This window comes from Phyllobates terribilis, unplaced genomic scaffold, assembly GCF_046119375.1.
Source record: "Phyllobates terribilis strain yellow unplaced genomic scaffold, ASM4611937v1 Scaffold_1__5_contigs__length_1240528914, whole genome shotgun sequence".
NCBI classification, from domain to species: domain Eukaryota; kingdom Metazoa; phylum Chordata; class Amphibia; order Anura; family Dendrobatidae; genus Phyllobates; species Phyllobates terribilis.
In genome coordinates, this window is record NW_027362761.1 from 10656428 (window position 1) to 10675106 (window position 18679).

Consider the following 18679-nt stretch of genomic DNA (forward strand, 5'->3'; position numbering starts at 1 on the left):
GTGAGCGACACACTCAAACTGTTTTTTTTTTAGATACAAATGGCCCAAAATGGATAATACAGAGGTTTGAACCGTGGAAGTGCAAAACAACACTTCTGTTTCTCTAGCCTACACCAGACTATTTTCAACAGTTATATTTGTGTCTGGAAAATCAGAGACACGCTTTTTTTTTGGGGGGGGGGGAGGGGGGACACACCAAAAGGTTAATAAGACGAGTATTTGTACTGTGTGAAGGAGGAAAAAAAAAGGAGGATTTAGATGGAAAAAAAAGGATTTTTCCTGGCCCCCAGCACCTGGTGCTAAGTCCAGCAATTTGAGCAACAGGAGCACACAGGACTGTAATGCAGCGTTTGCTGGTATAACCACTGTGTCTCCTATACAGCCTGCCTGCCTGGTATCTGGGATGGATATTAGTCCTGAAAAGGACTGTTTGTTTGTTCTGGCAGCCTTTACAGACCCTACACTAACTATTTCGCAGTTTATATCTCTACCTAAATCAGCAGCGCTGTCCCTACACTGTCTAATCCGGAGCGACTGTGTCCAAGATGGCGGCGCCCGGTTTTAAATACTCGAGGTGATGCTGTGCTGCCAGCCAATCACTGTAATGCCCACAACCAACATGGCTGCAGCATTACAGTGACTGGCTGGCAATCCCTGCATGTTCATTGGCTCTGTAAAGAGCGCCAAACATGCAGGGCGGAGACCCGAGCTCCCGCCCGAGTAACCCGGAAATGCTCGGTGCTCGCTGAACATCCCGAGTAGCGTGATGCTCGGGCGAGTACAGAGCAGTGTCGAGCATGTTCGCTCAACACTAATTGTAATCCATCCATTTTCAATTTCTTCTACTTTTATTTTGTTTTTAAAATACTCTATTTAGTATATGATCTTATTATTGAGGACATTGTATCAGTCAATATGGTTAAGAGCAACTCTAAGCCGATTAAATGTTGCCTTCCTGAAGTTCTTGCTGATTCTCGATAAGGCATCCTATTAAAAGTCAATTGGATATATTATTATTTTGTAGCTATCATTTTCTAGTTGCCCACCAACCAATCTGCACCTTTGTTATTCAGTGATGGCTATTGGTTAAAAATAATATGGTTTTACTGGTTAAAATGTTTCTTCACTTCACAGACTGGTTCTAAGTAATAATAAGAAAATTAGCTTTACTTTACTTCTGTAGACAGCACAAGACTGCTGGGCCCAGTGATTTTCTGCAGAGCTCATATTCTGTAATTGCGCCATCACTTCTGCAATTGTGTCAATATTCTTCTGCAGTTGTATCATTAATTCTCTATGGGACTGCTGGGGATGGCCAATCCATTCTGACAGGGCATCTTCTCTGGATTGGTGGGGGTCCTAGTGGCATAAAATTATCTATAGCTGTTTTTTCTCCACTTATCTGCAGCAAAGGCTGCAAATGATTTCACTGGCTGCAAAGGGCAGCAGCCGTATGAGTAAACTGCTTTTGGCAGTTTTTCACAAATATAGGGCTCGATTCATCAAAGCTTTTATGCCTGAATTCTGCCTTAAAATCTTTAAAAAGTTGCAAAATTTTGGCGCTACTCGAAGATGCACCAGAATCTTTAGACTTTTGGTGTTTTCACAGCAGTTTCTCCTAGTTCTATCAAAATGGCCGCAGCTGGGGCCGGACATGGGTGTGAAATGGGCAGGACTCCGCACCTGATCTAAGTTCTGACTAGTGTGAGGTTTCTGGCATAGCGCATAGAGGGGCACACACTTGTCAGACACTCTTAATTCATGAAGGCTTGGACTGCTTCATGAATCCAGAACGTCTGACTCCAGCACACATCAAGACCGATGTTTGACAATGCCGGTTTTGATGAATCAAGCCTATAGTTTTTCTGAAGCCATTTATGCTTCAGATCCCCAAAAAAGATAAAATTAAAATTATCATCAATTTCTGCTGTAAATCGTCAACTTCGAGTGGTTTTGTTGCAAATGATGTAGACAAGTCAAGATACAATGTCCAAATTAACATTATCTTGCATATGTACAGTACAGACCAAAAGTTTGGACACACCTTCTCATTTAAAGATTTTTCTGTATTTTCATGAGTTTGAAAATTGTACATTCACACTGAAGGCATCAAAACTATGAATTAACACATGTGGAATTATATACATTGACACCCCTGCAATTCTGTCAGATACTCAGTTTCTTCCTGAAAATGATTGCAATCACAAATTCTTTGGTATTATTATCTTCATTTAATTTGCTTGCAAGGAAAAAACACAAAAGAGAATGAAGCAAAAATCAAATCATGGATCATTTCACACAAAACTCCAAAAATGGGCCAGACAAAAGTATTGGTACCCTCAGCCTAATACTTGGTTGCACAACCTTTAGCCAAAATAACTGCGAACAACCACTTCCGGTAACCATCAATGAGTTTCTTACAATGCTCTGCTGGAATTGTAGACCATTCTTCTTTGGCAAACTGCTCCAGGTCCCTGATATTTGAAGGGTGCCTTCTCCAAACTGCCATTTTGAGATCTCTCCACAGGTGTTCTATGGGATTCAGGTCTGGACTCATTGCTGGCCACCTTAGAAGTCTCCAGTGCTTTCTCTCAAACCATTTTATAGTGCTTTTTGGAAGTGTGTTTTGGGTCATTGTCCTGCTGGAAGACCCATGACCTCTGAGGGAGACCCAGCTTTCTCACACTGGGCCGTACATTATGCTGCAAAATTTGTTGGTAGTCTTCAGACTTCATAATGCCATGCACACGGTCAAGCAGTCCAGTGCCAGAGGCAGCAAAGCAACCCCAAAACATCAGGGAACCTCCGCCATGTTTGACTGTAGGGACCGTGTTCTTTTCTTTGAATGCCTCTTTTTTTTTCCTGTACACTCTATGTTAATGCTTTTTCCCAAAAAGCTCTAGTTTTGTCTCATCTGACCAGAGAACATTCTTCCAAAATGTTTTAGGCTTTCTCAGGTAAGTTTTGGCAAACTCCAGCCTGGCTTTTTTATGTCTCGAGGTAAGAAGTGGGGTCTTCCTGGGTATCCTACCATACAGTCCCTTTTCATTCAGACGCCGACGGATAGTACAGGTTGACACTGTTGTACCCTCGGACTGCAGGGCAGCTTGAACTTGTTTGGATGTTAGTCGAGGTTCTTTATCCACCATCCGCACAATCTTGCGTTGAAATCTCTCGTCAATTTTTCTTTTCCATCCACATCTAGGGAGGTTAGCCACAGTGCCATGGGCTTTAAACTTCTTGATGACACTGTGCACGGAAGACACAGGAACATTCAGGTCTTTGGAGATGGACTTGTAGCCTTGAGATTGCTCATGCTTCCTCACAATTTGGTTTCTCAAGTCCTCAGACAGTTCTTTGGTCTTCTTTCTTTTCTCCATGCTCAATGTGGTACACACAAGGACACAGGACAGAGGTTGAGTCAACTTTAATCCATGTTAACTGGCTGCAAGTGTGATTTAGTTATTGCCAACACCTGTTAGGTGCCACAGGTAAGTTACAGGTGCTGTTAATTACACGAATTAGAGAAGCATCACATGATTTTTCAAACAGTGCCAATACTTTTGTCCACCCCCTTTTTTAGGTTTGGTGTGGAATTATATCCAATTTGGCTTTAGGACAATTCTTTTTGTGTTTTTTCATTGAAGACAAATTAAATGAAGATAATAATACCAAAGAATTTGTGATTGCAATCATTTTCAGGAAGAAACTGAGTATTATCTGACAGAATTGCAAGGGTGCCAATACTTTTGGCCACCACTGTACTTAAAAAAGTGTGAAACAACTGAAAATATGTCTTATATTCTAGGGTCTTCAAAGTAGCCACCTTTTGCTTTGATGACTGCTTTGCACACTCTTGGCATTCTCTTGATGAGCTTCAAGAGGTAGTCACCGGAAATGGTTTTCACTTCACAGGTGTGCCCTGTCAGGTTTAATAAGTGGGATTTCTCGCCTTATAAATGGGGTTGGGACCTTCAGTTGTGTTGTGCAGAAGTCAGGTGGATACACAGCTGATAGTCCTACTGAATAGACTGTTAGAATTTGTATTATGGCAAGAAAAAAGCAGCTAAGTAAAGAAAAACGAGTGGCCATCATTACTTTAACAAATGAAGGTCAGTCAGTGCGAAAAATTGGGCAAACTTTGAAAGTGTCCCCAAGTGCAGTTGCAAAAACCATCAAGCGCTACAAAGAAACTGGCTCACATGAGGACCGCCCCAGGAAATGAAGACCAAGAGTCACCTCTGCTTCTGAGGATAAGTTTATCCGAGTCACCAGCCTCAGAAATCGCAGGTTAACAGCAGCTCAGATTAGAGACCAGGTCAATGCCACACAGAGTTCTAGCAGCAGACACATCTCTACAACAACTGTTAAGAGGAGACTTTGTGCAGCAGGCCTTCATGGTAAAATAACTGCTAGAAAACCACTGCTAAGAACAGGCAACAAGCAGAAGAGACTTGTTTGGGCTAAAGAACACAAGGAATGGACATTAGACCAGTGGAAATCTGTGCTTTGGTCTGATGAGTCCAAATTTGAGATCTTTGGTCCCAACCACCGTGTCTTTGTGCGACGCAGAAAAGGTGAACGGATGGACTCTACATGCCTGGTTCCTACCGTGAAGCATGGAGGAGGAGGTGTGATGGTGTGGGGGTGCTTTGCTGGTGACACTGTTGGGGATTTATTCAAAATTGAAGGTATACTGAACCAGCATGGCTACCACAGCATCTTGCAGCGGCATGCTATTCCATCCGGTTTCCGTTTAGTTGGACCATCATTTATTTTTCAACAGGACAATGACCCAAAACACACCTCCAGGCTGTTTGACCAAGAAGGAGAGTGATGGGGTGCTACGCCAGATGACCTGGCCTCCACAGTCACCAGACCTGAACCCAATCGAGATGGTTTGGGGGTGAGCTGGACCGCAGAGTGAAGGCAAAAGGGCCAACAAGTGCTAAGCATCTCTGGGAACTCCTTCAAGATTGTTGGAAGACCATTTCCGGTGACTACCTCTTGAAGCTCATCAAGAGAATGCCAAGAGTGTGCAAAGCAGTCATCAAAGCAAAAGGTGGCTACTGTGAAGAACCTAGAATATAAGACATATTTTCAGTTGTTTCACACTTTTTTGTTAAGTATATAATTCCACATGTGTTAATTCATAGTTTTGATGCCTTCAGTGTGAATGTACAATTTTCATACTCATGAAAATGCAGAAAAATCTTTAAATGAGAAGGTGTGTCCAAACTTTTGGTCTGTACTGTATGTAATCTAGAGATTTATGTAATCAGTCAATTGAGCCATATGCTCAGAGAGGAGCAGTTTATCCTCCAAATTTGCACATGTGGACTCACACTGGCTGCCCATTACTGTACACCAGCACTGTTAGAATGTAGTGTCCTCAAAATTATGGTTCATGTTTTTAACTCAAGAAATAGTTGGACATCCCTTGAGGGATGAGGTCTCTTGAGATCTCTTATGTGCAAACACAACTTTTTTATCCGGCTAAAAAAAAGATTGCTGCTGCATCCAAGTGTTAAATCCTTGAAGTTGCACTTTAAAATGGATCCATTCATGTTATCACTTTGAAACTGATTCAGTTTTTTTGTTTACTAAATGCTTTTTAAATGAATGATTACTTGGTATGTGAACTCAGCCTATCAAAACTCAAGGACATAGTACATGTTTCCAGTGGATAATATTCTGCTTCTTAATAAAGGGCACGATTAATATAGGGATGAAACAGGCTTTGCTATAACTTTACTTTCTTCACAAATTCAACATATGGCACCAATGATGTGTCAGCTTTACAGACTATCTAGTAAAAATTGTGACTAAAGATGTGAAGCTGAATAGGATCCGATTTGTAGTACCAGGGCGTGGCCACTAAACAGTGTATCGAGTAGCGGTAATCTGCTCCATACCTTACTTACATCTGGCCTCTAATAACTGATTGGAGGTCTAGGCTGTCTACCCAAGTCCTAAACCCCCACCGATCAGCTGGTAATAGATGATCGCTGAGGATTTAGGGTGACTAGCAATCGGATATTGATGATCTGTCTTTTCACTTATTTTTATATTTAGAATGTATTTGAGTATAATAGCAATTTTAGGGCAAACAAAAACTATAACTTTAAAGAGGACCTGACATCCCTACTTTTATATTTGTTGTAGTAAATAACTGTATTTCCAATCATGTGCTAGTTAAAATGTATGTGAAATTCATACCACTTTCAATTTTTTAGTTGTGCTTGCAGTTAGTTGTGTCCAGCAATACAGCACAACTCCTTATATAATATCAAAATTATCAGCATGAAACTCTAAAAATGTTTTAAAAATATTTTCACATTTATATCTGCAGTGAGAAAGAAATGTATAATGATGTTGGCCTCTCAGGTATGTCTTAATTCTATTCAATCTCAAAATACATAAGACTTTGTGAAAGATAAATTGAACCCGTGATAAAAAATAAATTGCTAAAGTGATAATGTCTAATCAAAAGTTTGAATCTATTTACACTATTTTGTATACTGATTATCTGAAAAATGCACAAATGTATGCTTCTATATTATAAATGTTAAAACCGAAAAATTAAACCTATTCACTCCTTAACGACATATAATAAGTGCATCATATGCCAGCTCTGTGACTTTGAGGCTTCTAGCAGCTGCGGGTGGAAAGGAGCCGTGTTAACCTGCTGATGTCAATCTCTGACAGCAACATTTAATGCATGCCTGCAGGAGGGCGTGTCATTCTATTCGCGAGGCGCCGATGGGTTGCCATAACGGCCAGGGGTCTGCTAAAGTCCCCTGTGCCTTTCATGATGGTACGCCTGTGAAAGCCAGCCTGTAGCTGGCGTTCATAATAGTCCGTGATTTTTGCTACCCATAGCAATACTGTTGTATGTATAGTACAAGTGATTGGATGATCGCAGGTTCAAGTCCCCTAAGGGGACTAACAAATGTAGTAGATGAAAAAAAGTTTTAAAAAATATGAAAAAAATTACCAGCCCTTTTCCCCCATTAAAAATAAAGAAATTAAAAAAACCATTCGTATTGCTGCATTCTTAAAAAAAGTCAGATCTTTCAAAATATAAAATAAATTAACCCGGTAAACAGCATAATGGGAAAAAAAAAATAAAGTTAGAAGTATGTTTTTTGGCCACAGCAAAATTACAATAAAATGCATTAAGAAGCGATCAAAACATCGTAGCTACCTCAAAATACTATCAATAGAAATCTCAGCTTAGGGTGCAATAAATAAGCCCTCACTGCCCCATCGACCAAAAATGTAAAACATTAATGAGTAATGTTAACGAGTAATGGAATATGGTGACACAAGTGAATTTGTTTTTGCTACAAATTTCCACATTTTTTTTACCACTTAAATAAAAAAAGTATGTATGCTTAGTATCTGCATAGTTGTACTGACCTGTAGGATCATATTGCTAGGTCAGATTTACTATATAGTAAACATGGTAAATTAAAAACAATAAAAGCACTTTGCTATTTTGCTGCACTTGGAATTTTGTTCTCACTTTCTAGTACATTATATGATAAAATGAATGGTGTCATTCAAAAGTAAAACTTGTCTTGCAAAAAATAAGCCCTCATATGGCTATGTGGACAGAACAATTCTAAAGTTACTAGATGGTGGCCCGATTCTAACGCATCGGGTATTCTAGAATAGGTATGCGGACGACCGGGCGCAAGCAGCAGAGCGGTGTTTACATTTGGCGCCAAAATCGCTGATTGGTCGAGGCCGGCAACTGCGACCAATCAGCAAAGCGGTGTTAAAATTTGGCGCCTATATCGTAGATTGGTCACGGCCGGCGACCGCGACCAATCAGCAGAGGGTTGTTTAAATTTGGCACCAAAATTGCTGATTGGTCGCGGCCGGCCACCGCGACCAATCAGCAGAACGGGGTTTACATTTGGCGCCAAAATCGCTGATTGGTCACGCCCGGCGGTCGCGACCAATCAACAGAGCGGGGTTAAAATTTTGCGCCAATACTGCTGATTGTTCGCGGCCGGCGACCGTGACCAATCAACAGAGCGTTGTTTAAATTTGGCGCCAAGCTCGCTGATTGGTCGCGGCCGCTATTTAAATGTGGCGCCCAAATCAGTGATTGGTCGCGGGCAGCGGCCGCGACCAATCAGCAGAGCGGTGTTTAACTTTAGCGCCAAGATCACTGATTGGTCGCGGGCGGAGAGCGCGACCAATCAGCGAATCGTATTGGTGAGGACCGGGGAGCGCCGCTGCCTGTGCGGATACTTCCGCCGCGAGAAGCCGGGACATGAGCGGGCGCTCGCAGCAGAAGTATCCCGACCCGCAGCGCCGCTCCCCGGTCCTCCCTTGGCACGCTAGCCGCTGATCTCCCGACAGTAGCCGCATGGTGTTACAAAGGTCCGGACATTTGTGTTAAATATCGCTGATTGGTCGCAGGCGCTGCCCGCGACCAATCACCGATTTGGGCGGCAAATTTAAATATCGGCCGCAACCAATCACCGATTTTGGCGCCACATTTAAATAGCGTCCGCGACCAATCCGAACAGCGGTGTTTAAATGTGGAGCCAAGATCGGTGATTGGTCGCGGCCGATATTTAAATGTGGCGCCCAAATCGGTGATTGGTCGCGGGCAGCGTCTGTGACCAATCAGCACAGCGGTGTTTAACTTTTGCGCTAAGATCAGTGATCATCGAATCGTCTTGGTGAGGACCGGGGAGTGGCGCTGCCTGTGCGGATACTTCCGCTGCGAGAACCCGGGACATGAGCGGGCGCTCGCAGCTGAAGTATCCCGACCCGCAGCGCCGCTCCCCGGTCCTCCCTTCCGCATGGAGGTCAGCGACGCCGGCGGTCCTTCTGCTGGTACTGGCTGGGAGATGAGCTCCGTCCCGCAGATGAGCCGCTAACGGCCGCCATCTTTTTTCAAAAATCCCACGGCTCTGATTGGCCGCTGCCGGACCAATGAGCGACGCGGGATTTCCTGGACAGACAGACAGACAGACAGATAGACAGACAGACAGACAGACGGGATAAGACAATTATATATATAGATGTCTTGGAATAATGGGTAAAAAAAAAATGAAAGCGAAAAATGGGAAATTGTCCCTTCAGGAACGGTTGTAAAAAATGTTTTTTTTTACTTAGTGGATCATAAGAACTATCACCATTATCAATAGTTATTCTTCCTTTAACTCCTTGAAGACGCAATGAAAATTTCAGGTGTTTTTGCGTTTTGTTTTTTTTTACCTTCCCTTCTTTTAACAATAATTTTTCTTTATTGTTTGGTTGACATCTTCGTAACAGGTTAGTATTTTGAGTTACAAGTGTAGTTTTGAATGATGCAATTGATTTTTCCATTAAATCTGCTAAAAAACAGGAAAGTGAGATGAAATAGTGAAAAGAAAAAATGCAATTGTAGCATTATCTTTTAGAGATTTGTTTTTACGATGTTCACTTTGTGGTAAAAATTACCTGGCACCATTATTCTCCAATTCCATAGAATTACAGCAACACAAAACTTTAAGGTTTTTTTTTATAATTCAGTGGTTAAAAAAGTGTATTAAAAATTTGTTCTTTACTACTGTAACTTTTTTCATTTGATGGAGCGTTGTTGGCCTTGTTTTTTGCATGCGGAGATAACATTTTATTGATACGATTTTGGGATAGATATGACATTTTGATTGCTGTTTAATACATCTTTTTGGGGATGTGCGGCAACTGAAAAAACTCCAATTCTTGTGTTTTTGATTTTTTTCCCCTTTTATCATTTTACCGTAATGGATAAATATATTATTCATTTCGGCCATTACAGATGTGCAGTACCAAATATGATCCCCTATAAAGCCCATCCACTGGCTAGGCTTCATAGGAATAATACTAGGGCAGAACTGCAGGCCTAAAGAATGCCACTGGCTGCCATAGCAACCTATTGGCATCAAGCGGTTGTGTCACATGGAAAACCGATGAGCTCTGAACTGACATCGGCCATCTTGGATACCTTTTAAATGCTGTTGTCAGCTAGCACTGACCTCATCATTCAGTCTCAGGAGACGGCTATGTAATATAGCCAGCACCCGGATACAGATTGATTTTTTTTTTTTTATAATCTGTACTTTTTTGTTATCATATTTTCTGTACATTATTAAATGGGTGGCCACCTTGCTAGGGCTGTTGTTAAGAGCATTTCGAGATATGCTGTATACACACGTGATCAAAATTGTTGGTACCCCTCGTTTAATGAAAGAAAAGCCCATAATGGTCACAGAAATAACTTGAATGTGACAAAATTAATAGTAAATTAAAAATCTATGAAAATGAACAAATGAAAGTCAGACATTGCTTTTCAGCTTCCACAGAATTGTAAAAAAAAAATAAACTCATGAAATAGGCCTGGACAGAAATGATGGTACCCCTGAAAATAATGAGCCAAAAGGGACATGTTAAATCAAGTTGTGTCCACTAATTAGCAAGACAGGTGTCTACAATCTTGTAATCAGTCAGTGGGCCTGTATATAGGGCTACAGATACTCACTGTGCTGTTTGGTGACATGGTGAGTACCACACTCAACATGGACCAGAGGAAGCAAAGGAAAGAGTTGTCTCAGGAGATTAGAAAGAAAATTATAGACAAGCATGTTAAAGGTAAAGGTTATAAGACCATCTCCAAGCAGCTTGATGTTCCTGTGACTACAGTTGCACATATTATTCAGAAATTTAAGATCCATGGGACTGTAGCCAACTTCCCTGGACTTGGCCGCAGGAGGAAAATTGATGACAAATCAAAGAGACTTATAATACGAATGGTAACAAAAGAGCCCAGGATAACTTCTAAAGAGATTAAAGGTGAACTTGAAGCTCAAGGAACATCAGTGTCAGATAGCACCATCCGTTGTTGTTTGATCCAAAGTGGACTTCATGGGAGAAGACCAAGGAGAACAACATTCTTGAAAAAAAATCATAAAAAAGCCAGACTGGAATTTGCCAAACTACATATTGATAAGCCACAAAGCTTCTGGGAGAATTGCCTATAGACAGATGAGACAAAGATGGAAGTTTTTAGCAAGGCACATCAGCTCTATGTTCACAGACAAAAAAATGAAGCATATTGAGCATCTTTGGAAAGAGCTGAAACATGCCGTCTGGAAAAGGCAACCTTCAAACACGAGACAGCTGGAGCAGTTTGCTCATGAGGAGTGGGCCAAAATACCAGTCGAGAGGTGCAGAAGTCTCATTGACAGTTACAGGAATCATTTGATTGCAGTGATTGCCTCAAAAGGTTGTTCAACAAAATATTAAGTTAAGAGGACCATCATTTCTGTCCAGGCCTATTTCCTGAGTTTAATTTTTTTTTAAAATTCTGTGGAAGTAGTGTTGAAAAGCAATGTCTGACTTTCATTTGTTCATTTTCATAGATTTTTAATTTATTATTACTTTTGTCAGATTCAAGTCATTTCTGTGACCATTGTGGGTTTTTCTTTCATTAAACGAGGGGTACCAACAATTTTGACCACGTGTGTAACAGAATACAGGCAATAGAGTTTGATGTCTTCTATGGGGACATTCTCTGATCTATTTGGAGGTCACTGTGTGGATATGGGAAACTAATCTGTATCATCTGTATCATTCTGGGTTAAATAAGTATCATTCAAAAATGTGTATGAAAATGTTCTACTGCACATGAAAAAGGTTGCTGAACCACATTGTCCACCAAACAGGCGCACACACACCAATCAGCTATTATCTCCGGTGGTGGCTATATGTTAACATTGAATAGAACTACACTACACAGCTCATTCAATGTATAGTAGCAGGTCAGCTCCCTGTTCAAGAGAATAGGAGCTGATCTATAGCAGCTGGCAGCAGCTGTGTTATGAACTGACCTGGGTTGGAGTAGTGGTATTGTATCCACTAGGGGCAGCACCTGCAGGTAGCATAGTCAGGAATAGCCAGAGGTCGGTACACAGAAGCAGCAGTATAGTCTTGGATGAGACAGCAGGTGAAAGGAGAGCTTGACTAAAGGCTGTGACCTCAATAATCTCACAAGGAAGGAAGTGCAATGCCAGGTTTAAATAGGGTGTTCAAACAGGAGATTTACAAGGTGGAGCCAATAAGGAATTTACAGGGTAGAGCCAATCAGGAACTACACAGTTACTAGTATCTTGGTTAGCAAGGAACTGTCCAGCGAGCTGAATAGCTCAAAGGTAAGAGCTGCTGCCTGGTGCACTAGAGCTGCTGGGTTTGAGTCCTGACAGTAGTCCCTTCCTTCCACGATGGCATCTGGATATCTCAGGCGCTGGCTTCTCTGGGTGCCTTTGATGAAAGGCTCTTGTAAACCTGTGTGCACTGCGGCTCCAATTAATTATCTTCTGGTCCTTAACCCCTCCATTGCACCTAATATTGTAATCTTCCTCTAAATCTGCCTAGAGTCCAGAATTTTATCCACAATGTACTCTCTTTCACCATGGACTATTTCTGGTGGAGTAGGTGGCTGAGTTCTTCCTGGAAATGGGTTCTCTCTGAATGGTTTAAGCAAGGATACCTGGAGCACAGGGTGAATTTTCAGGCTGTTAGGAAGTTTTAAACTGAAAGCAACTTTGTTAATTTGTGCAGAAATTTGAAAAGGTCATATGAATTTTTGTAGAAAGCCAAGCCTTGTCACTGACCTGAAGGGTAAAAGGGGTGTTTAGAGTTATTATAGACAAATTCTGCTGTTGGTAAATAGTCCACCCAGTCATCCTGCAGGTGAGAAATAAAACTGCACTGGTATTGTTCTAGAGTTTGGTTAGTTCTTTTAGTCTGGCCATTGGATTGTGGATGGAAGACAGTAGACAAATTGACAATAACTCCTAAAGCTGTACAGAAGCTTTTCCAAAATCTTGATGTAAACTGAAAATCACTATAAGAAATTACCGTACATTGTCAGGAATTCCATGCAGCCTAAATATCTCTCTGACCATTAATTCTGCAGTTTGTTTAGTGGTAGTAATAAGATGGTCCATCTTTGTGAGCCGATCCACCACAACAAAGATAAGTCATTTCTTCAGATGGAGGAAGGCCCCTGATAAAATCCATTGAGATTGATCCCCAAGGCCTGGTTAGAACTGGAAGGATTAAAGGATTCCTAACGGAGAAGATCGTGGCGTCTTGTTCTGTGCACATGTTAAACAGGAGGAAACATATTTTCTCACATTCTTCCTAAAATTAGGACACCAAAAAGAATGAAGCAATAGTTCTCCAGGGTGTCCTACAAATTTACAATCATGGACAAGTATGAGGACTTCAAGTCGAGTGGATTCGGGGACATATATTTGGTGGTTCTGCATCCAAAACCCATCCTTAAATGAAAGATCAACATCTTTAGAAGGATGGTTAAGAAAAAAATCAGTTTGGTATCCACCTTTAATCTTGGTTAAAATTTCTTAAGTGTCCAGTTTTCTCTAGAAATTTTTTTGGATGAAGAATGGTATAGTCAATGTTAGACCTCTCCTGAGGTTCATTAAATATCCTGGACAAAGCATCAGCCTTGCCGTTTCTAAAACCAGGCCGAAATGATAAAATTAGACTTGAAGAAAAATTAGGCCTAACGTGCAGACAACCTTTTAGCTGTATGGATGAATTCTAAGTTTTTGTGGTCAGTAAGGACAGTCACCGATGATTGGCCCCTTCCAAAAGATATCTCCATTCGGAGCAGGCAACTTAATAGCTAGAACTTCTTTATTTCCAATGTCATAGCTCTTTTCTGCAGATGACATAGTACGAGAAAGGAATGCACATGGATGAAGCTGCTCCAACACGCTGTGACAAAACTGCTCCCATCGCATAGTCTGAGGTGTCTACTTCGATAACAATGTAGATCTAAATGTGGGGAACAGAGCGCACAATAGGGTGACACCCTATGGAGGGAGAGTAAGAGAGTGCTGGTTACACTCACCTTATGGAGTTGTGACAGGCACAATTCCTATGAAGGCATGAAGAAAAACAGCTGCTGCTGCCCCGTGGCTGGAAGATAAATCCTCCAGGAGATATTGGATCCAGTTGGATGAACACGTAAGTGGGCTGCGCTGCGTGTTCATCCTACTTCGATAACAAATGGCAGTTCAGGATTTGCATGGACTAGTAATGGTGCGGAAGTGAAAAAAAAGGCTTTATAGTTTGTCAAAAGCCACTTATGCCTCTGGAGACTAGAAAAACACTTTGGTTTTCTTTGTGAGTGAAGTATTAGTAAAATGATTTTTGAAAAGTTTTTAATTAATTTTCTGTAGAAATTTGCAAATCCTATAAAGCGATTTCTTGGGGTAGGCCAGTATAATACCGCTCTGATTTTACTGGGATCCATGATCAAACCTTCTGGGGAGATTATATATCCTGGAAATTGAGTTCTGGTTTGTTCAGATTCACATTTTTCGAGTTTGATATAGAGATGATTCTACTGTAGACGTTCCAGGACTAACTGGACATGCCTGCGATGCTCCTCCAAGGTGTCAGATAATATAAGAATATCATCGAGATAAACAACAACAAATCGATCCATGAAATCTCGAAAAACATCATTAATGAAGTGCTCAAAGGTGGCAGGGGCTATGCTAAGGCGAAAAGGCATAACCAGGTATTTTAAATGTCCAACTCTAGTTCTAAAAGCGGTTTTCCACTCATCTCCCAGTCAAATTCGTATGAGATTATAAACCCATTTTAGATAGTTTGGTAAAAACTCTTGGCAGAATGTATCTCTCCAGCAACTTAGGAATTAAGGGGAGTAGGTAGCGATTTTTAATGGTAATCTTATTTCTCTGTAATCAATACATGGCCACAGTGTTGAGTCCTTCTTTTCTTCAACAAACAAGAGGGCTTCATCTGGAGAAGAAGGTTGAATAAAGCCTTTCTCTAAATTTCATCTAGGTATTCTTTTAGTACTTTCAATTCTGGTTCAGAAAGATTGTAAATTCACCCAAAACGAATGGATGCTCCAGGAAGCAATTCAATGAGACAGTCATAAGAACGATGGGAAGGCAGTTGATCGGCTTTTTTCTTGCTGCATACCTCACTGAACTGCTGGTACTGAGGTGGTAGTTTATCATAATTTTTATGAGAAATCTCAGATACATGAATTTGTTTGAGAACAGATAAATTAGCATGGCAATTGTTCATACAGTACTAAGAGGGAAAGGTAATGGTCCTCGAAGCCCAGTTCATAGAAGGGTTATGGATTGAAAACCAGGGAGTTCCTAGAATAATTGGAAATTTTGGAGAGGAAATAAGAAGAAAACTAATAGCTTTATGATGATTTGGTTCAATGCAGATTTCAAGTTCAATTGTCTCCTGATTAACAGGTCCAGAAGACAAAGCTGATCTATCCACAGTTTCCATATCGATTGGGATGGATTTAGGTCTACTTTCAATGTTATTATCAAGTGTAAATTGTAACCCCATGAAATTCCCTCCTGCTCCAGAATCTAACATGGCAGAGTACTGTATTTTTTGGCACCCGATTTTGACCTGTATGGGAACGACAAAATGAGAAGATGGTAATTTCTCTTTGCCTTAATCCTACATTACAGATGAGATGGTCTGCATAACCGGATCTAGCCATTCAGAAAGGTCTAAATTGCTTGCACGTTTGGCATTTGTGAAGGCTATAGTCCTTTTATTAGGACAGTTAATGGCCTAATGTCCAGAGCCCCCGCAATAGAGGCATAAGTTTTCTGTACGTCGCCTATCCTTCTCTACTGCAGAGAGAGGTTTTCGAATGACGTCAATTTGCATAGGTTCAAGCTCATTTTCCATTTCTTGTCAGTTTTTTAATGCTGATTGAGTAAAGAAGTAGTTAGGGTTGTTTCCAAATACTCGCAGTCTTTCCTTTCTTCGTTCAGTGAGTCTCAGATGCAAAATTGAATAAAGTCCTCTAAATTACCAGGGGTTTCGACCCTTGCAAGTTCATCCTTTATTAGCTCTGATAATCCTCGTTTAAATTGACTCCTCTGGGCAGCTAAATTCCATGTGGTGCCTGCCACCCAGCGGCGGAATTCGGAGGTATTTTCAGCTACAGAGCGCCGCCTTTGATGTAGATTATGCAGCTTGGTTTCAGCTCTGATCATCAAACACTTGATCCAAAGCTGTGATGAAGGAAACTAACTCATTAAGGAGGTCAGAATTCTTTTCCACATTTTTCCTGTCACTGGTAAACGGAGAAGTTTGCATCTGGTAGGTACATGGGAGCAGACGTATAGTTTGAAGGATAAGCAGGTTGCGTAGTCAAGAATAGCCAGCAGTCGGTACACAGGAGCAGCAGTATAGACTTGGATAAGGCAGCAGGTGAAAGGAGAGCTTGATTAAAGGCTGGGAGCTCAATAATCTTGCAAGGAAGGAAGAAAGTGAAATGGCAGGTTTAAATAGGGTGTTCAACCAGGAAACTTACAAGGTGGAGCCAATCAGGAACTACACAGGTACTAGTATCTAGGTTAGCAAGAAAATGTCCAGCAAGCTGAATAGCTCAAAGGGAAGAGCTGACACCTGGTGCACCAGAGCTGCTGGGTTTGAGTCATGACAAGCTGCTACACAATGGATAGAGCTGTCTAGCGCAGCACTGCTCAATGTGTACATATGACCACCACCAGAGATAATCACAGGTGAATGGTGGGGGTTCCATGTGTCAGATTCCCACTGGTCAATCCTAAAGTTAGGTCATCAATATCCTTTGTCTGAACAACTTTAACGAGTATCCTATTGATATTATAGTGTTCCAATATGCATCTCCATTTACAGTGGGGAAAATAAGTATTTGATACGCTGCCAATTTTGCAAGTTTTTCCAACTACAAAGAATGGAGAGGTCTGTAATTTTTATTGCAGGTACACTTCAACTGTGAGATACAGAATCTAAAAAAAAAGCAGAAAATCACATCACTATAGGCTCTTTTATAAATGTTTCACTTTAAGTCATTAGCTAAGTGTTTAACATTATCGTACTGATGCTTCATTTCAAGAAACCACAACGCAACAAAAAAAACAGACATAACAGTGAATAATATTTATGGTGGTTGTACTGTATGTCATTCTTCTGTCATTATTTGAGTGCATTTAATTGTTGGATGCCTTCTCATTTATTACAGGTTCTGGAAGTATACAACAAAGAAGATAAATTTGAGGATCATTTTTATTTTTTTACATATAATTTATTTGATTTGATTTTTTAAAGGAGTCTTCTGATCTCAGGGCAAGTTTCTGCTGTGAAATATGCGACTGCTATTTGCTATATCTTGACAGTATGCAGTGCGCACACTGTCACGATACTTTTATATTCCCAGTGCGAGTGGGTGGTCATGTGAGTGCAAGTATGCAATTTGCAAAGAACATTAAGAGAAGAGGGAATTGAACATTGAGAGAAGCTGAGGATAATCTAATCGGCACATGACCGCAACGCTGCAAATCACATACTTGCAGTCATGTGACCACCCACTCAATACAGGGTAATTAAGCCACGATTCAGCAATCTATAGTAGATTGACTTCAGAAATGTGCCGACAGCCCAGAAAGCTCCTATAAGTAGCAGTAGTTGGTTCCAATTAGAATTAAAAAATAAATGAAAAAAAGATATTGCATTCTTATTCAACTGCATTTATTATTTTAATGGACCGTTTTCTACAAAGGACAATGAAGACTATAATTCACTTAACTTGCAATTAAAATTTATGTGCCTTTTAAAGAGCTACTAAACATATTTCTTTGTTTAAATTTTAAGTCCAAAAAATGAAAATATCATAATATCTTTACTTTGCTTTTGCTCCTTTTATCTGTTATCACAATAATAATAAAATAAAGAGGCGGTATATACTTATTTTATTAACTAGCCTTGTTTTCTTCTCCCACCCCCTCACCTCTGTAATTCTTGTGCATGTGAGCCAGGAAGATTAGAAGGAGGAAGCTTAGGCTGCATATTTTTCATCTATACAGTGAGCGCAGGCATTTTGTTAGTGTAAGGAGATGGACATACTGCCCACGTTCCCCCTTGAAGACATGAGTATTGTAATGGTGAATGATGTGAATTGAGATATATGTTATTGGTGATAATATAGTGTTCTGCCTGACAGTAGGGAGAGTTAGGGTTTATATTTGGGACTAGCCCCGAGTTGTTGGGGATAAGGTGAAGACACAGAAACCGTTCCCTGTCAGTATGACAGATAGGGCCCAGTGTGCGCCAGTATCAGACCTGTTCTGGACAGTAAGTAGTGCCGCATGGCATGGGTGTCCTGAAGTGAGAGGAGACCGAGACAGTGATTAGCATGATCCGGAGTAAAGAGGAAAGAAAACTGACAGACGGACAGAGTGGTCAACCGGAGACGGGTCCTGGGAGAGGACGCCTAGCACTACGGCCTTGAGTTTATAACTCAAGAGGTAACAGGACAGGGCAGAAAACATGAGCTGAAGAGAGTGCCCGGTTTCAAGGTGTCAGGAGCAGGGATGCTAAGGACTGGCTATAATGGCAAACTAGTTCCCTCAAGAGGGAAGAGGATGCAGAACCATAGGTTGAGAAGAGGACTTTCACTAACTGAACCATAGTACTCAGCTGGGTTGTGGTGAAGGAAGGTGAACCAGTGGAGAGAGAGACCAAGTGAGTTAAGAGAAAGAAACTGAGGCTGTGTGTAAAAATGCTCTGTAATGTGAAAGAAAAGTTCATCAAGTTGTGTTCC

The 18679-nt window shown here is 41.0% G+C and overlaps 1 protein-coding gene across 6 annotated transcripts in view; it reads left to right on the plus strand.

The window, feature by feature from the left end:
- The window catches only part of LOC141167232 (uncharacterized), a 632749-nt gene extending 614923 nt beyond the window's left edge, over positions 1–17826 (plus strand). For 5 of the 6 annotated variants that reach the window (XM_073654734.1, XM_073654964.1, XM_073654901.1 and 2 more), the window contains 2 exons: positions 6353–6387; positions 17102–17826. In XM_073654734.1, coding sequence (XP_073510835.1) covers positions 6353–6387; positions 17102–17130 — 64 coding nt within the window. In that variant the 3' untranslated portion in view covers positions 17131–17826. The remainder of the gene's footprint in view (positions 1–6352; positions 6388–17101) is intronic. The other variant, XM_073654689.1, reaches the window with a different exon arrangement.
- The last annotated feature ends 853 nt before the right edge of the window (positions 17827–18679 follow it).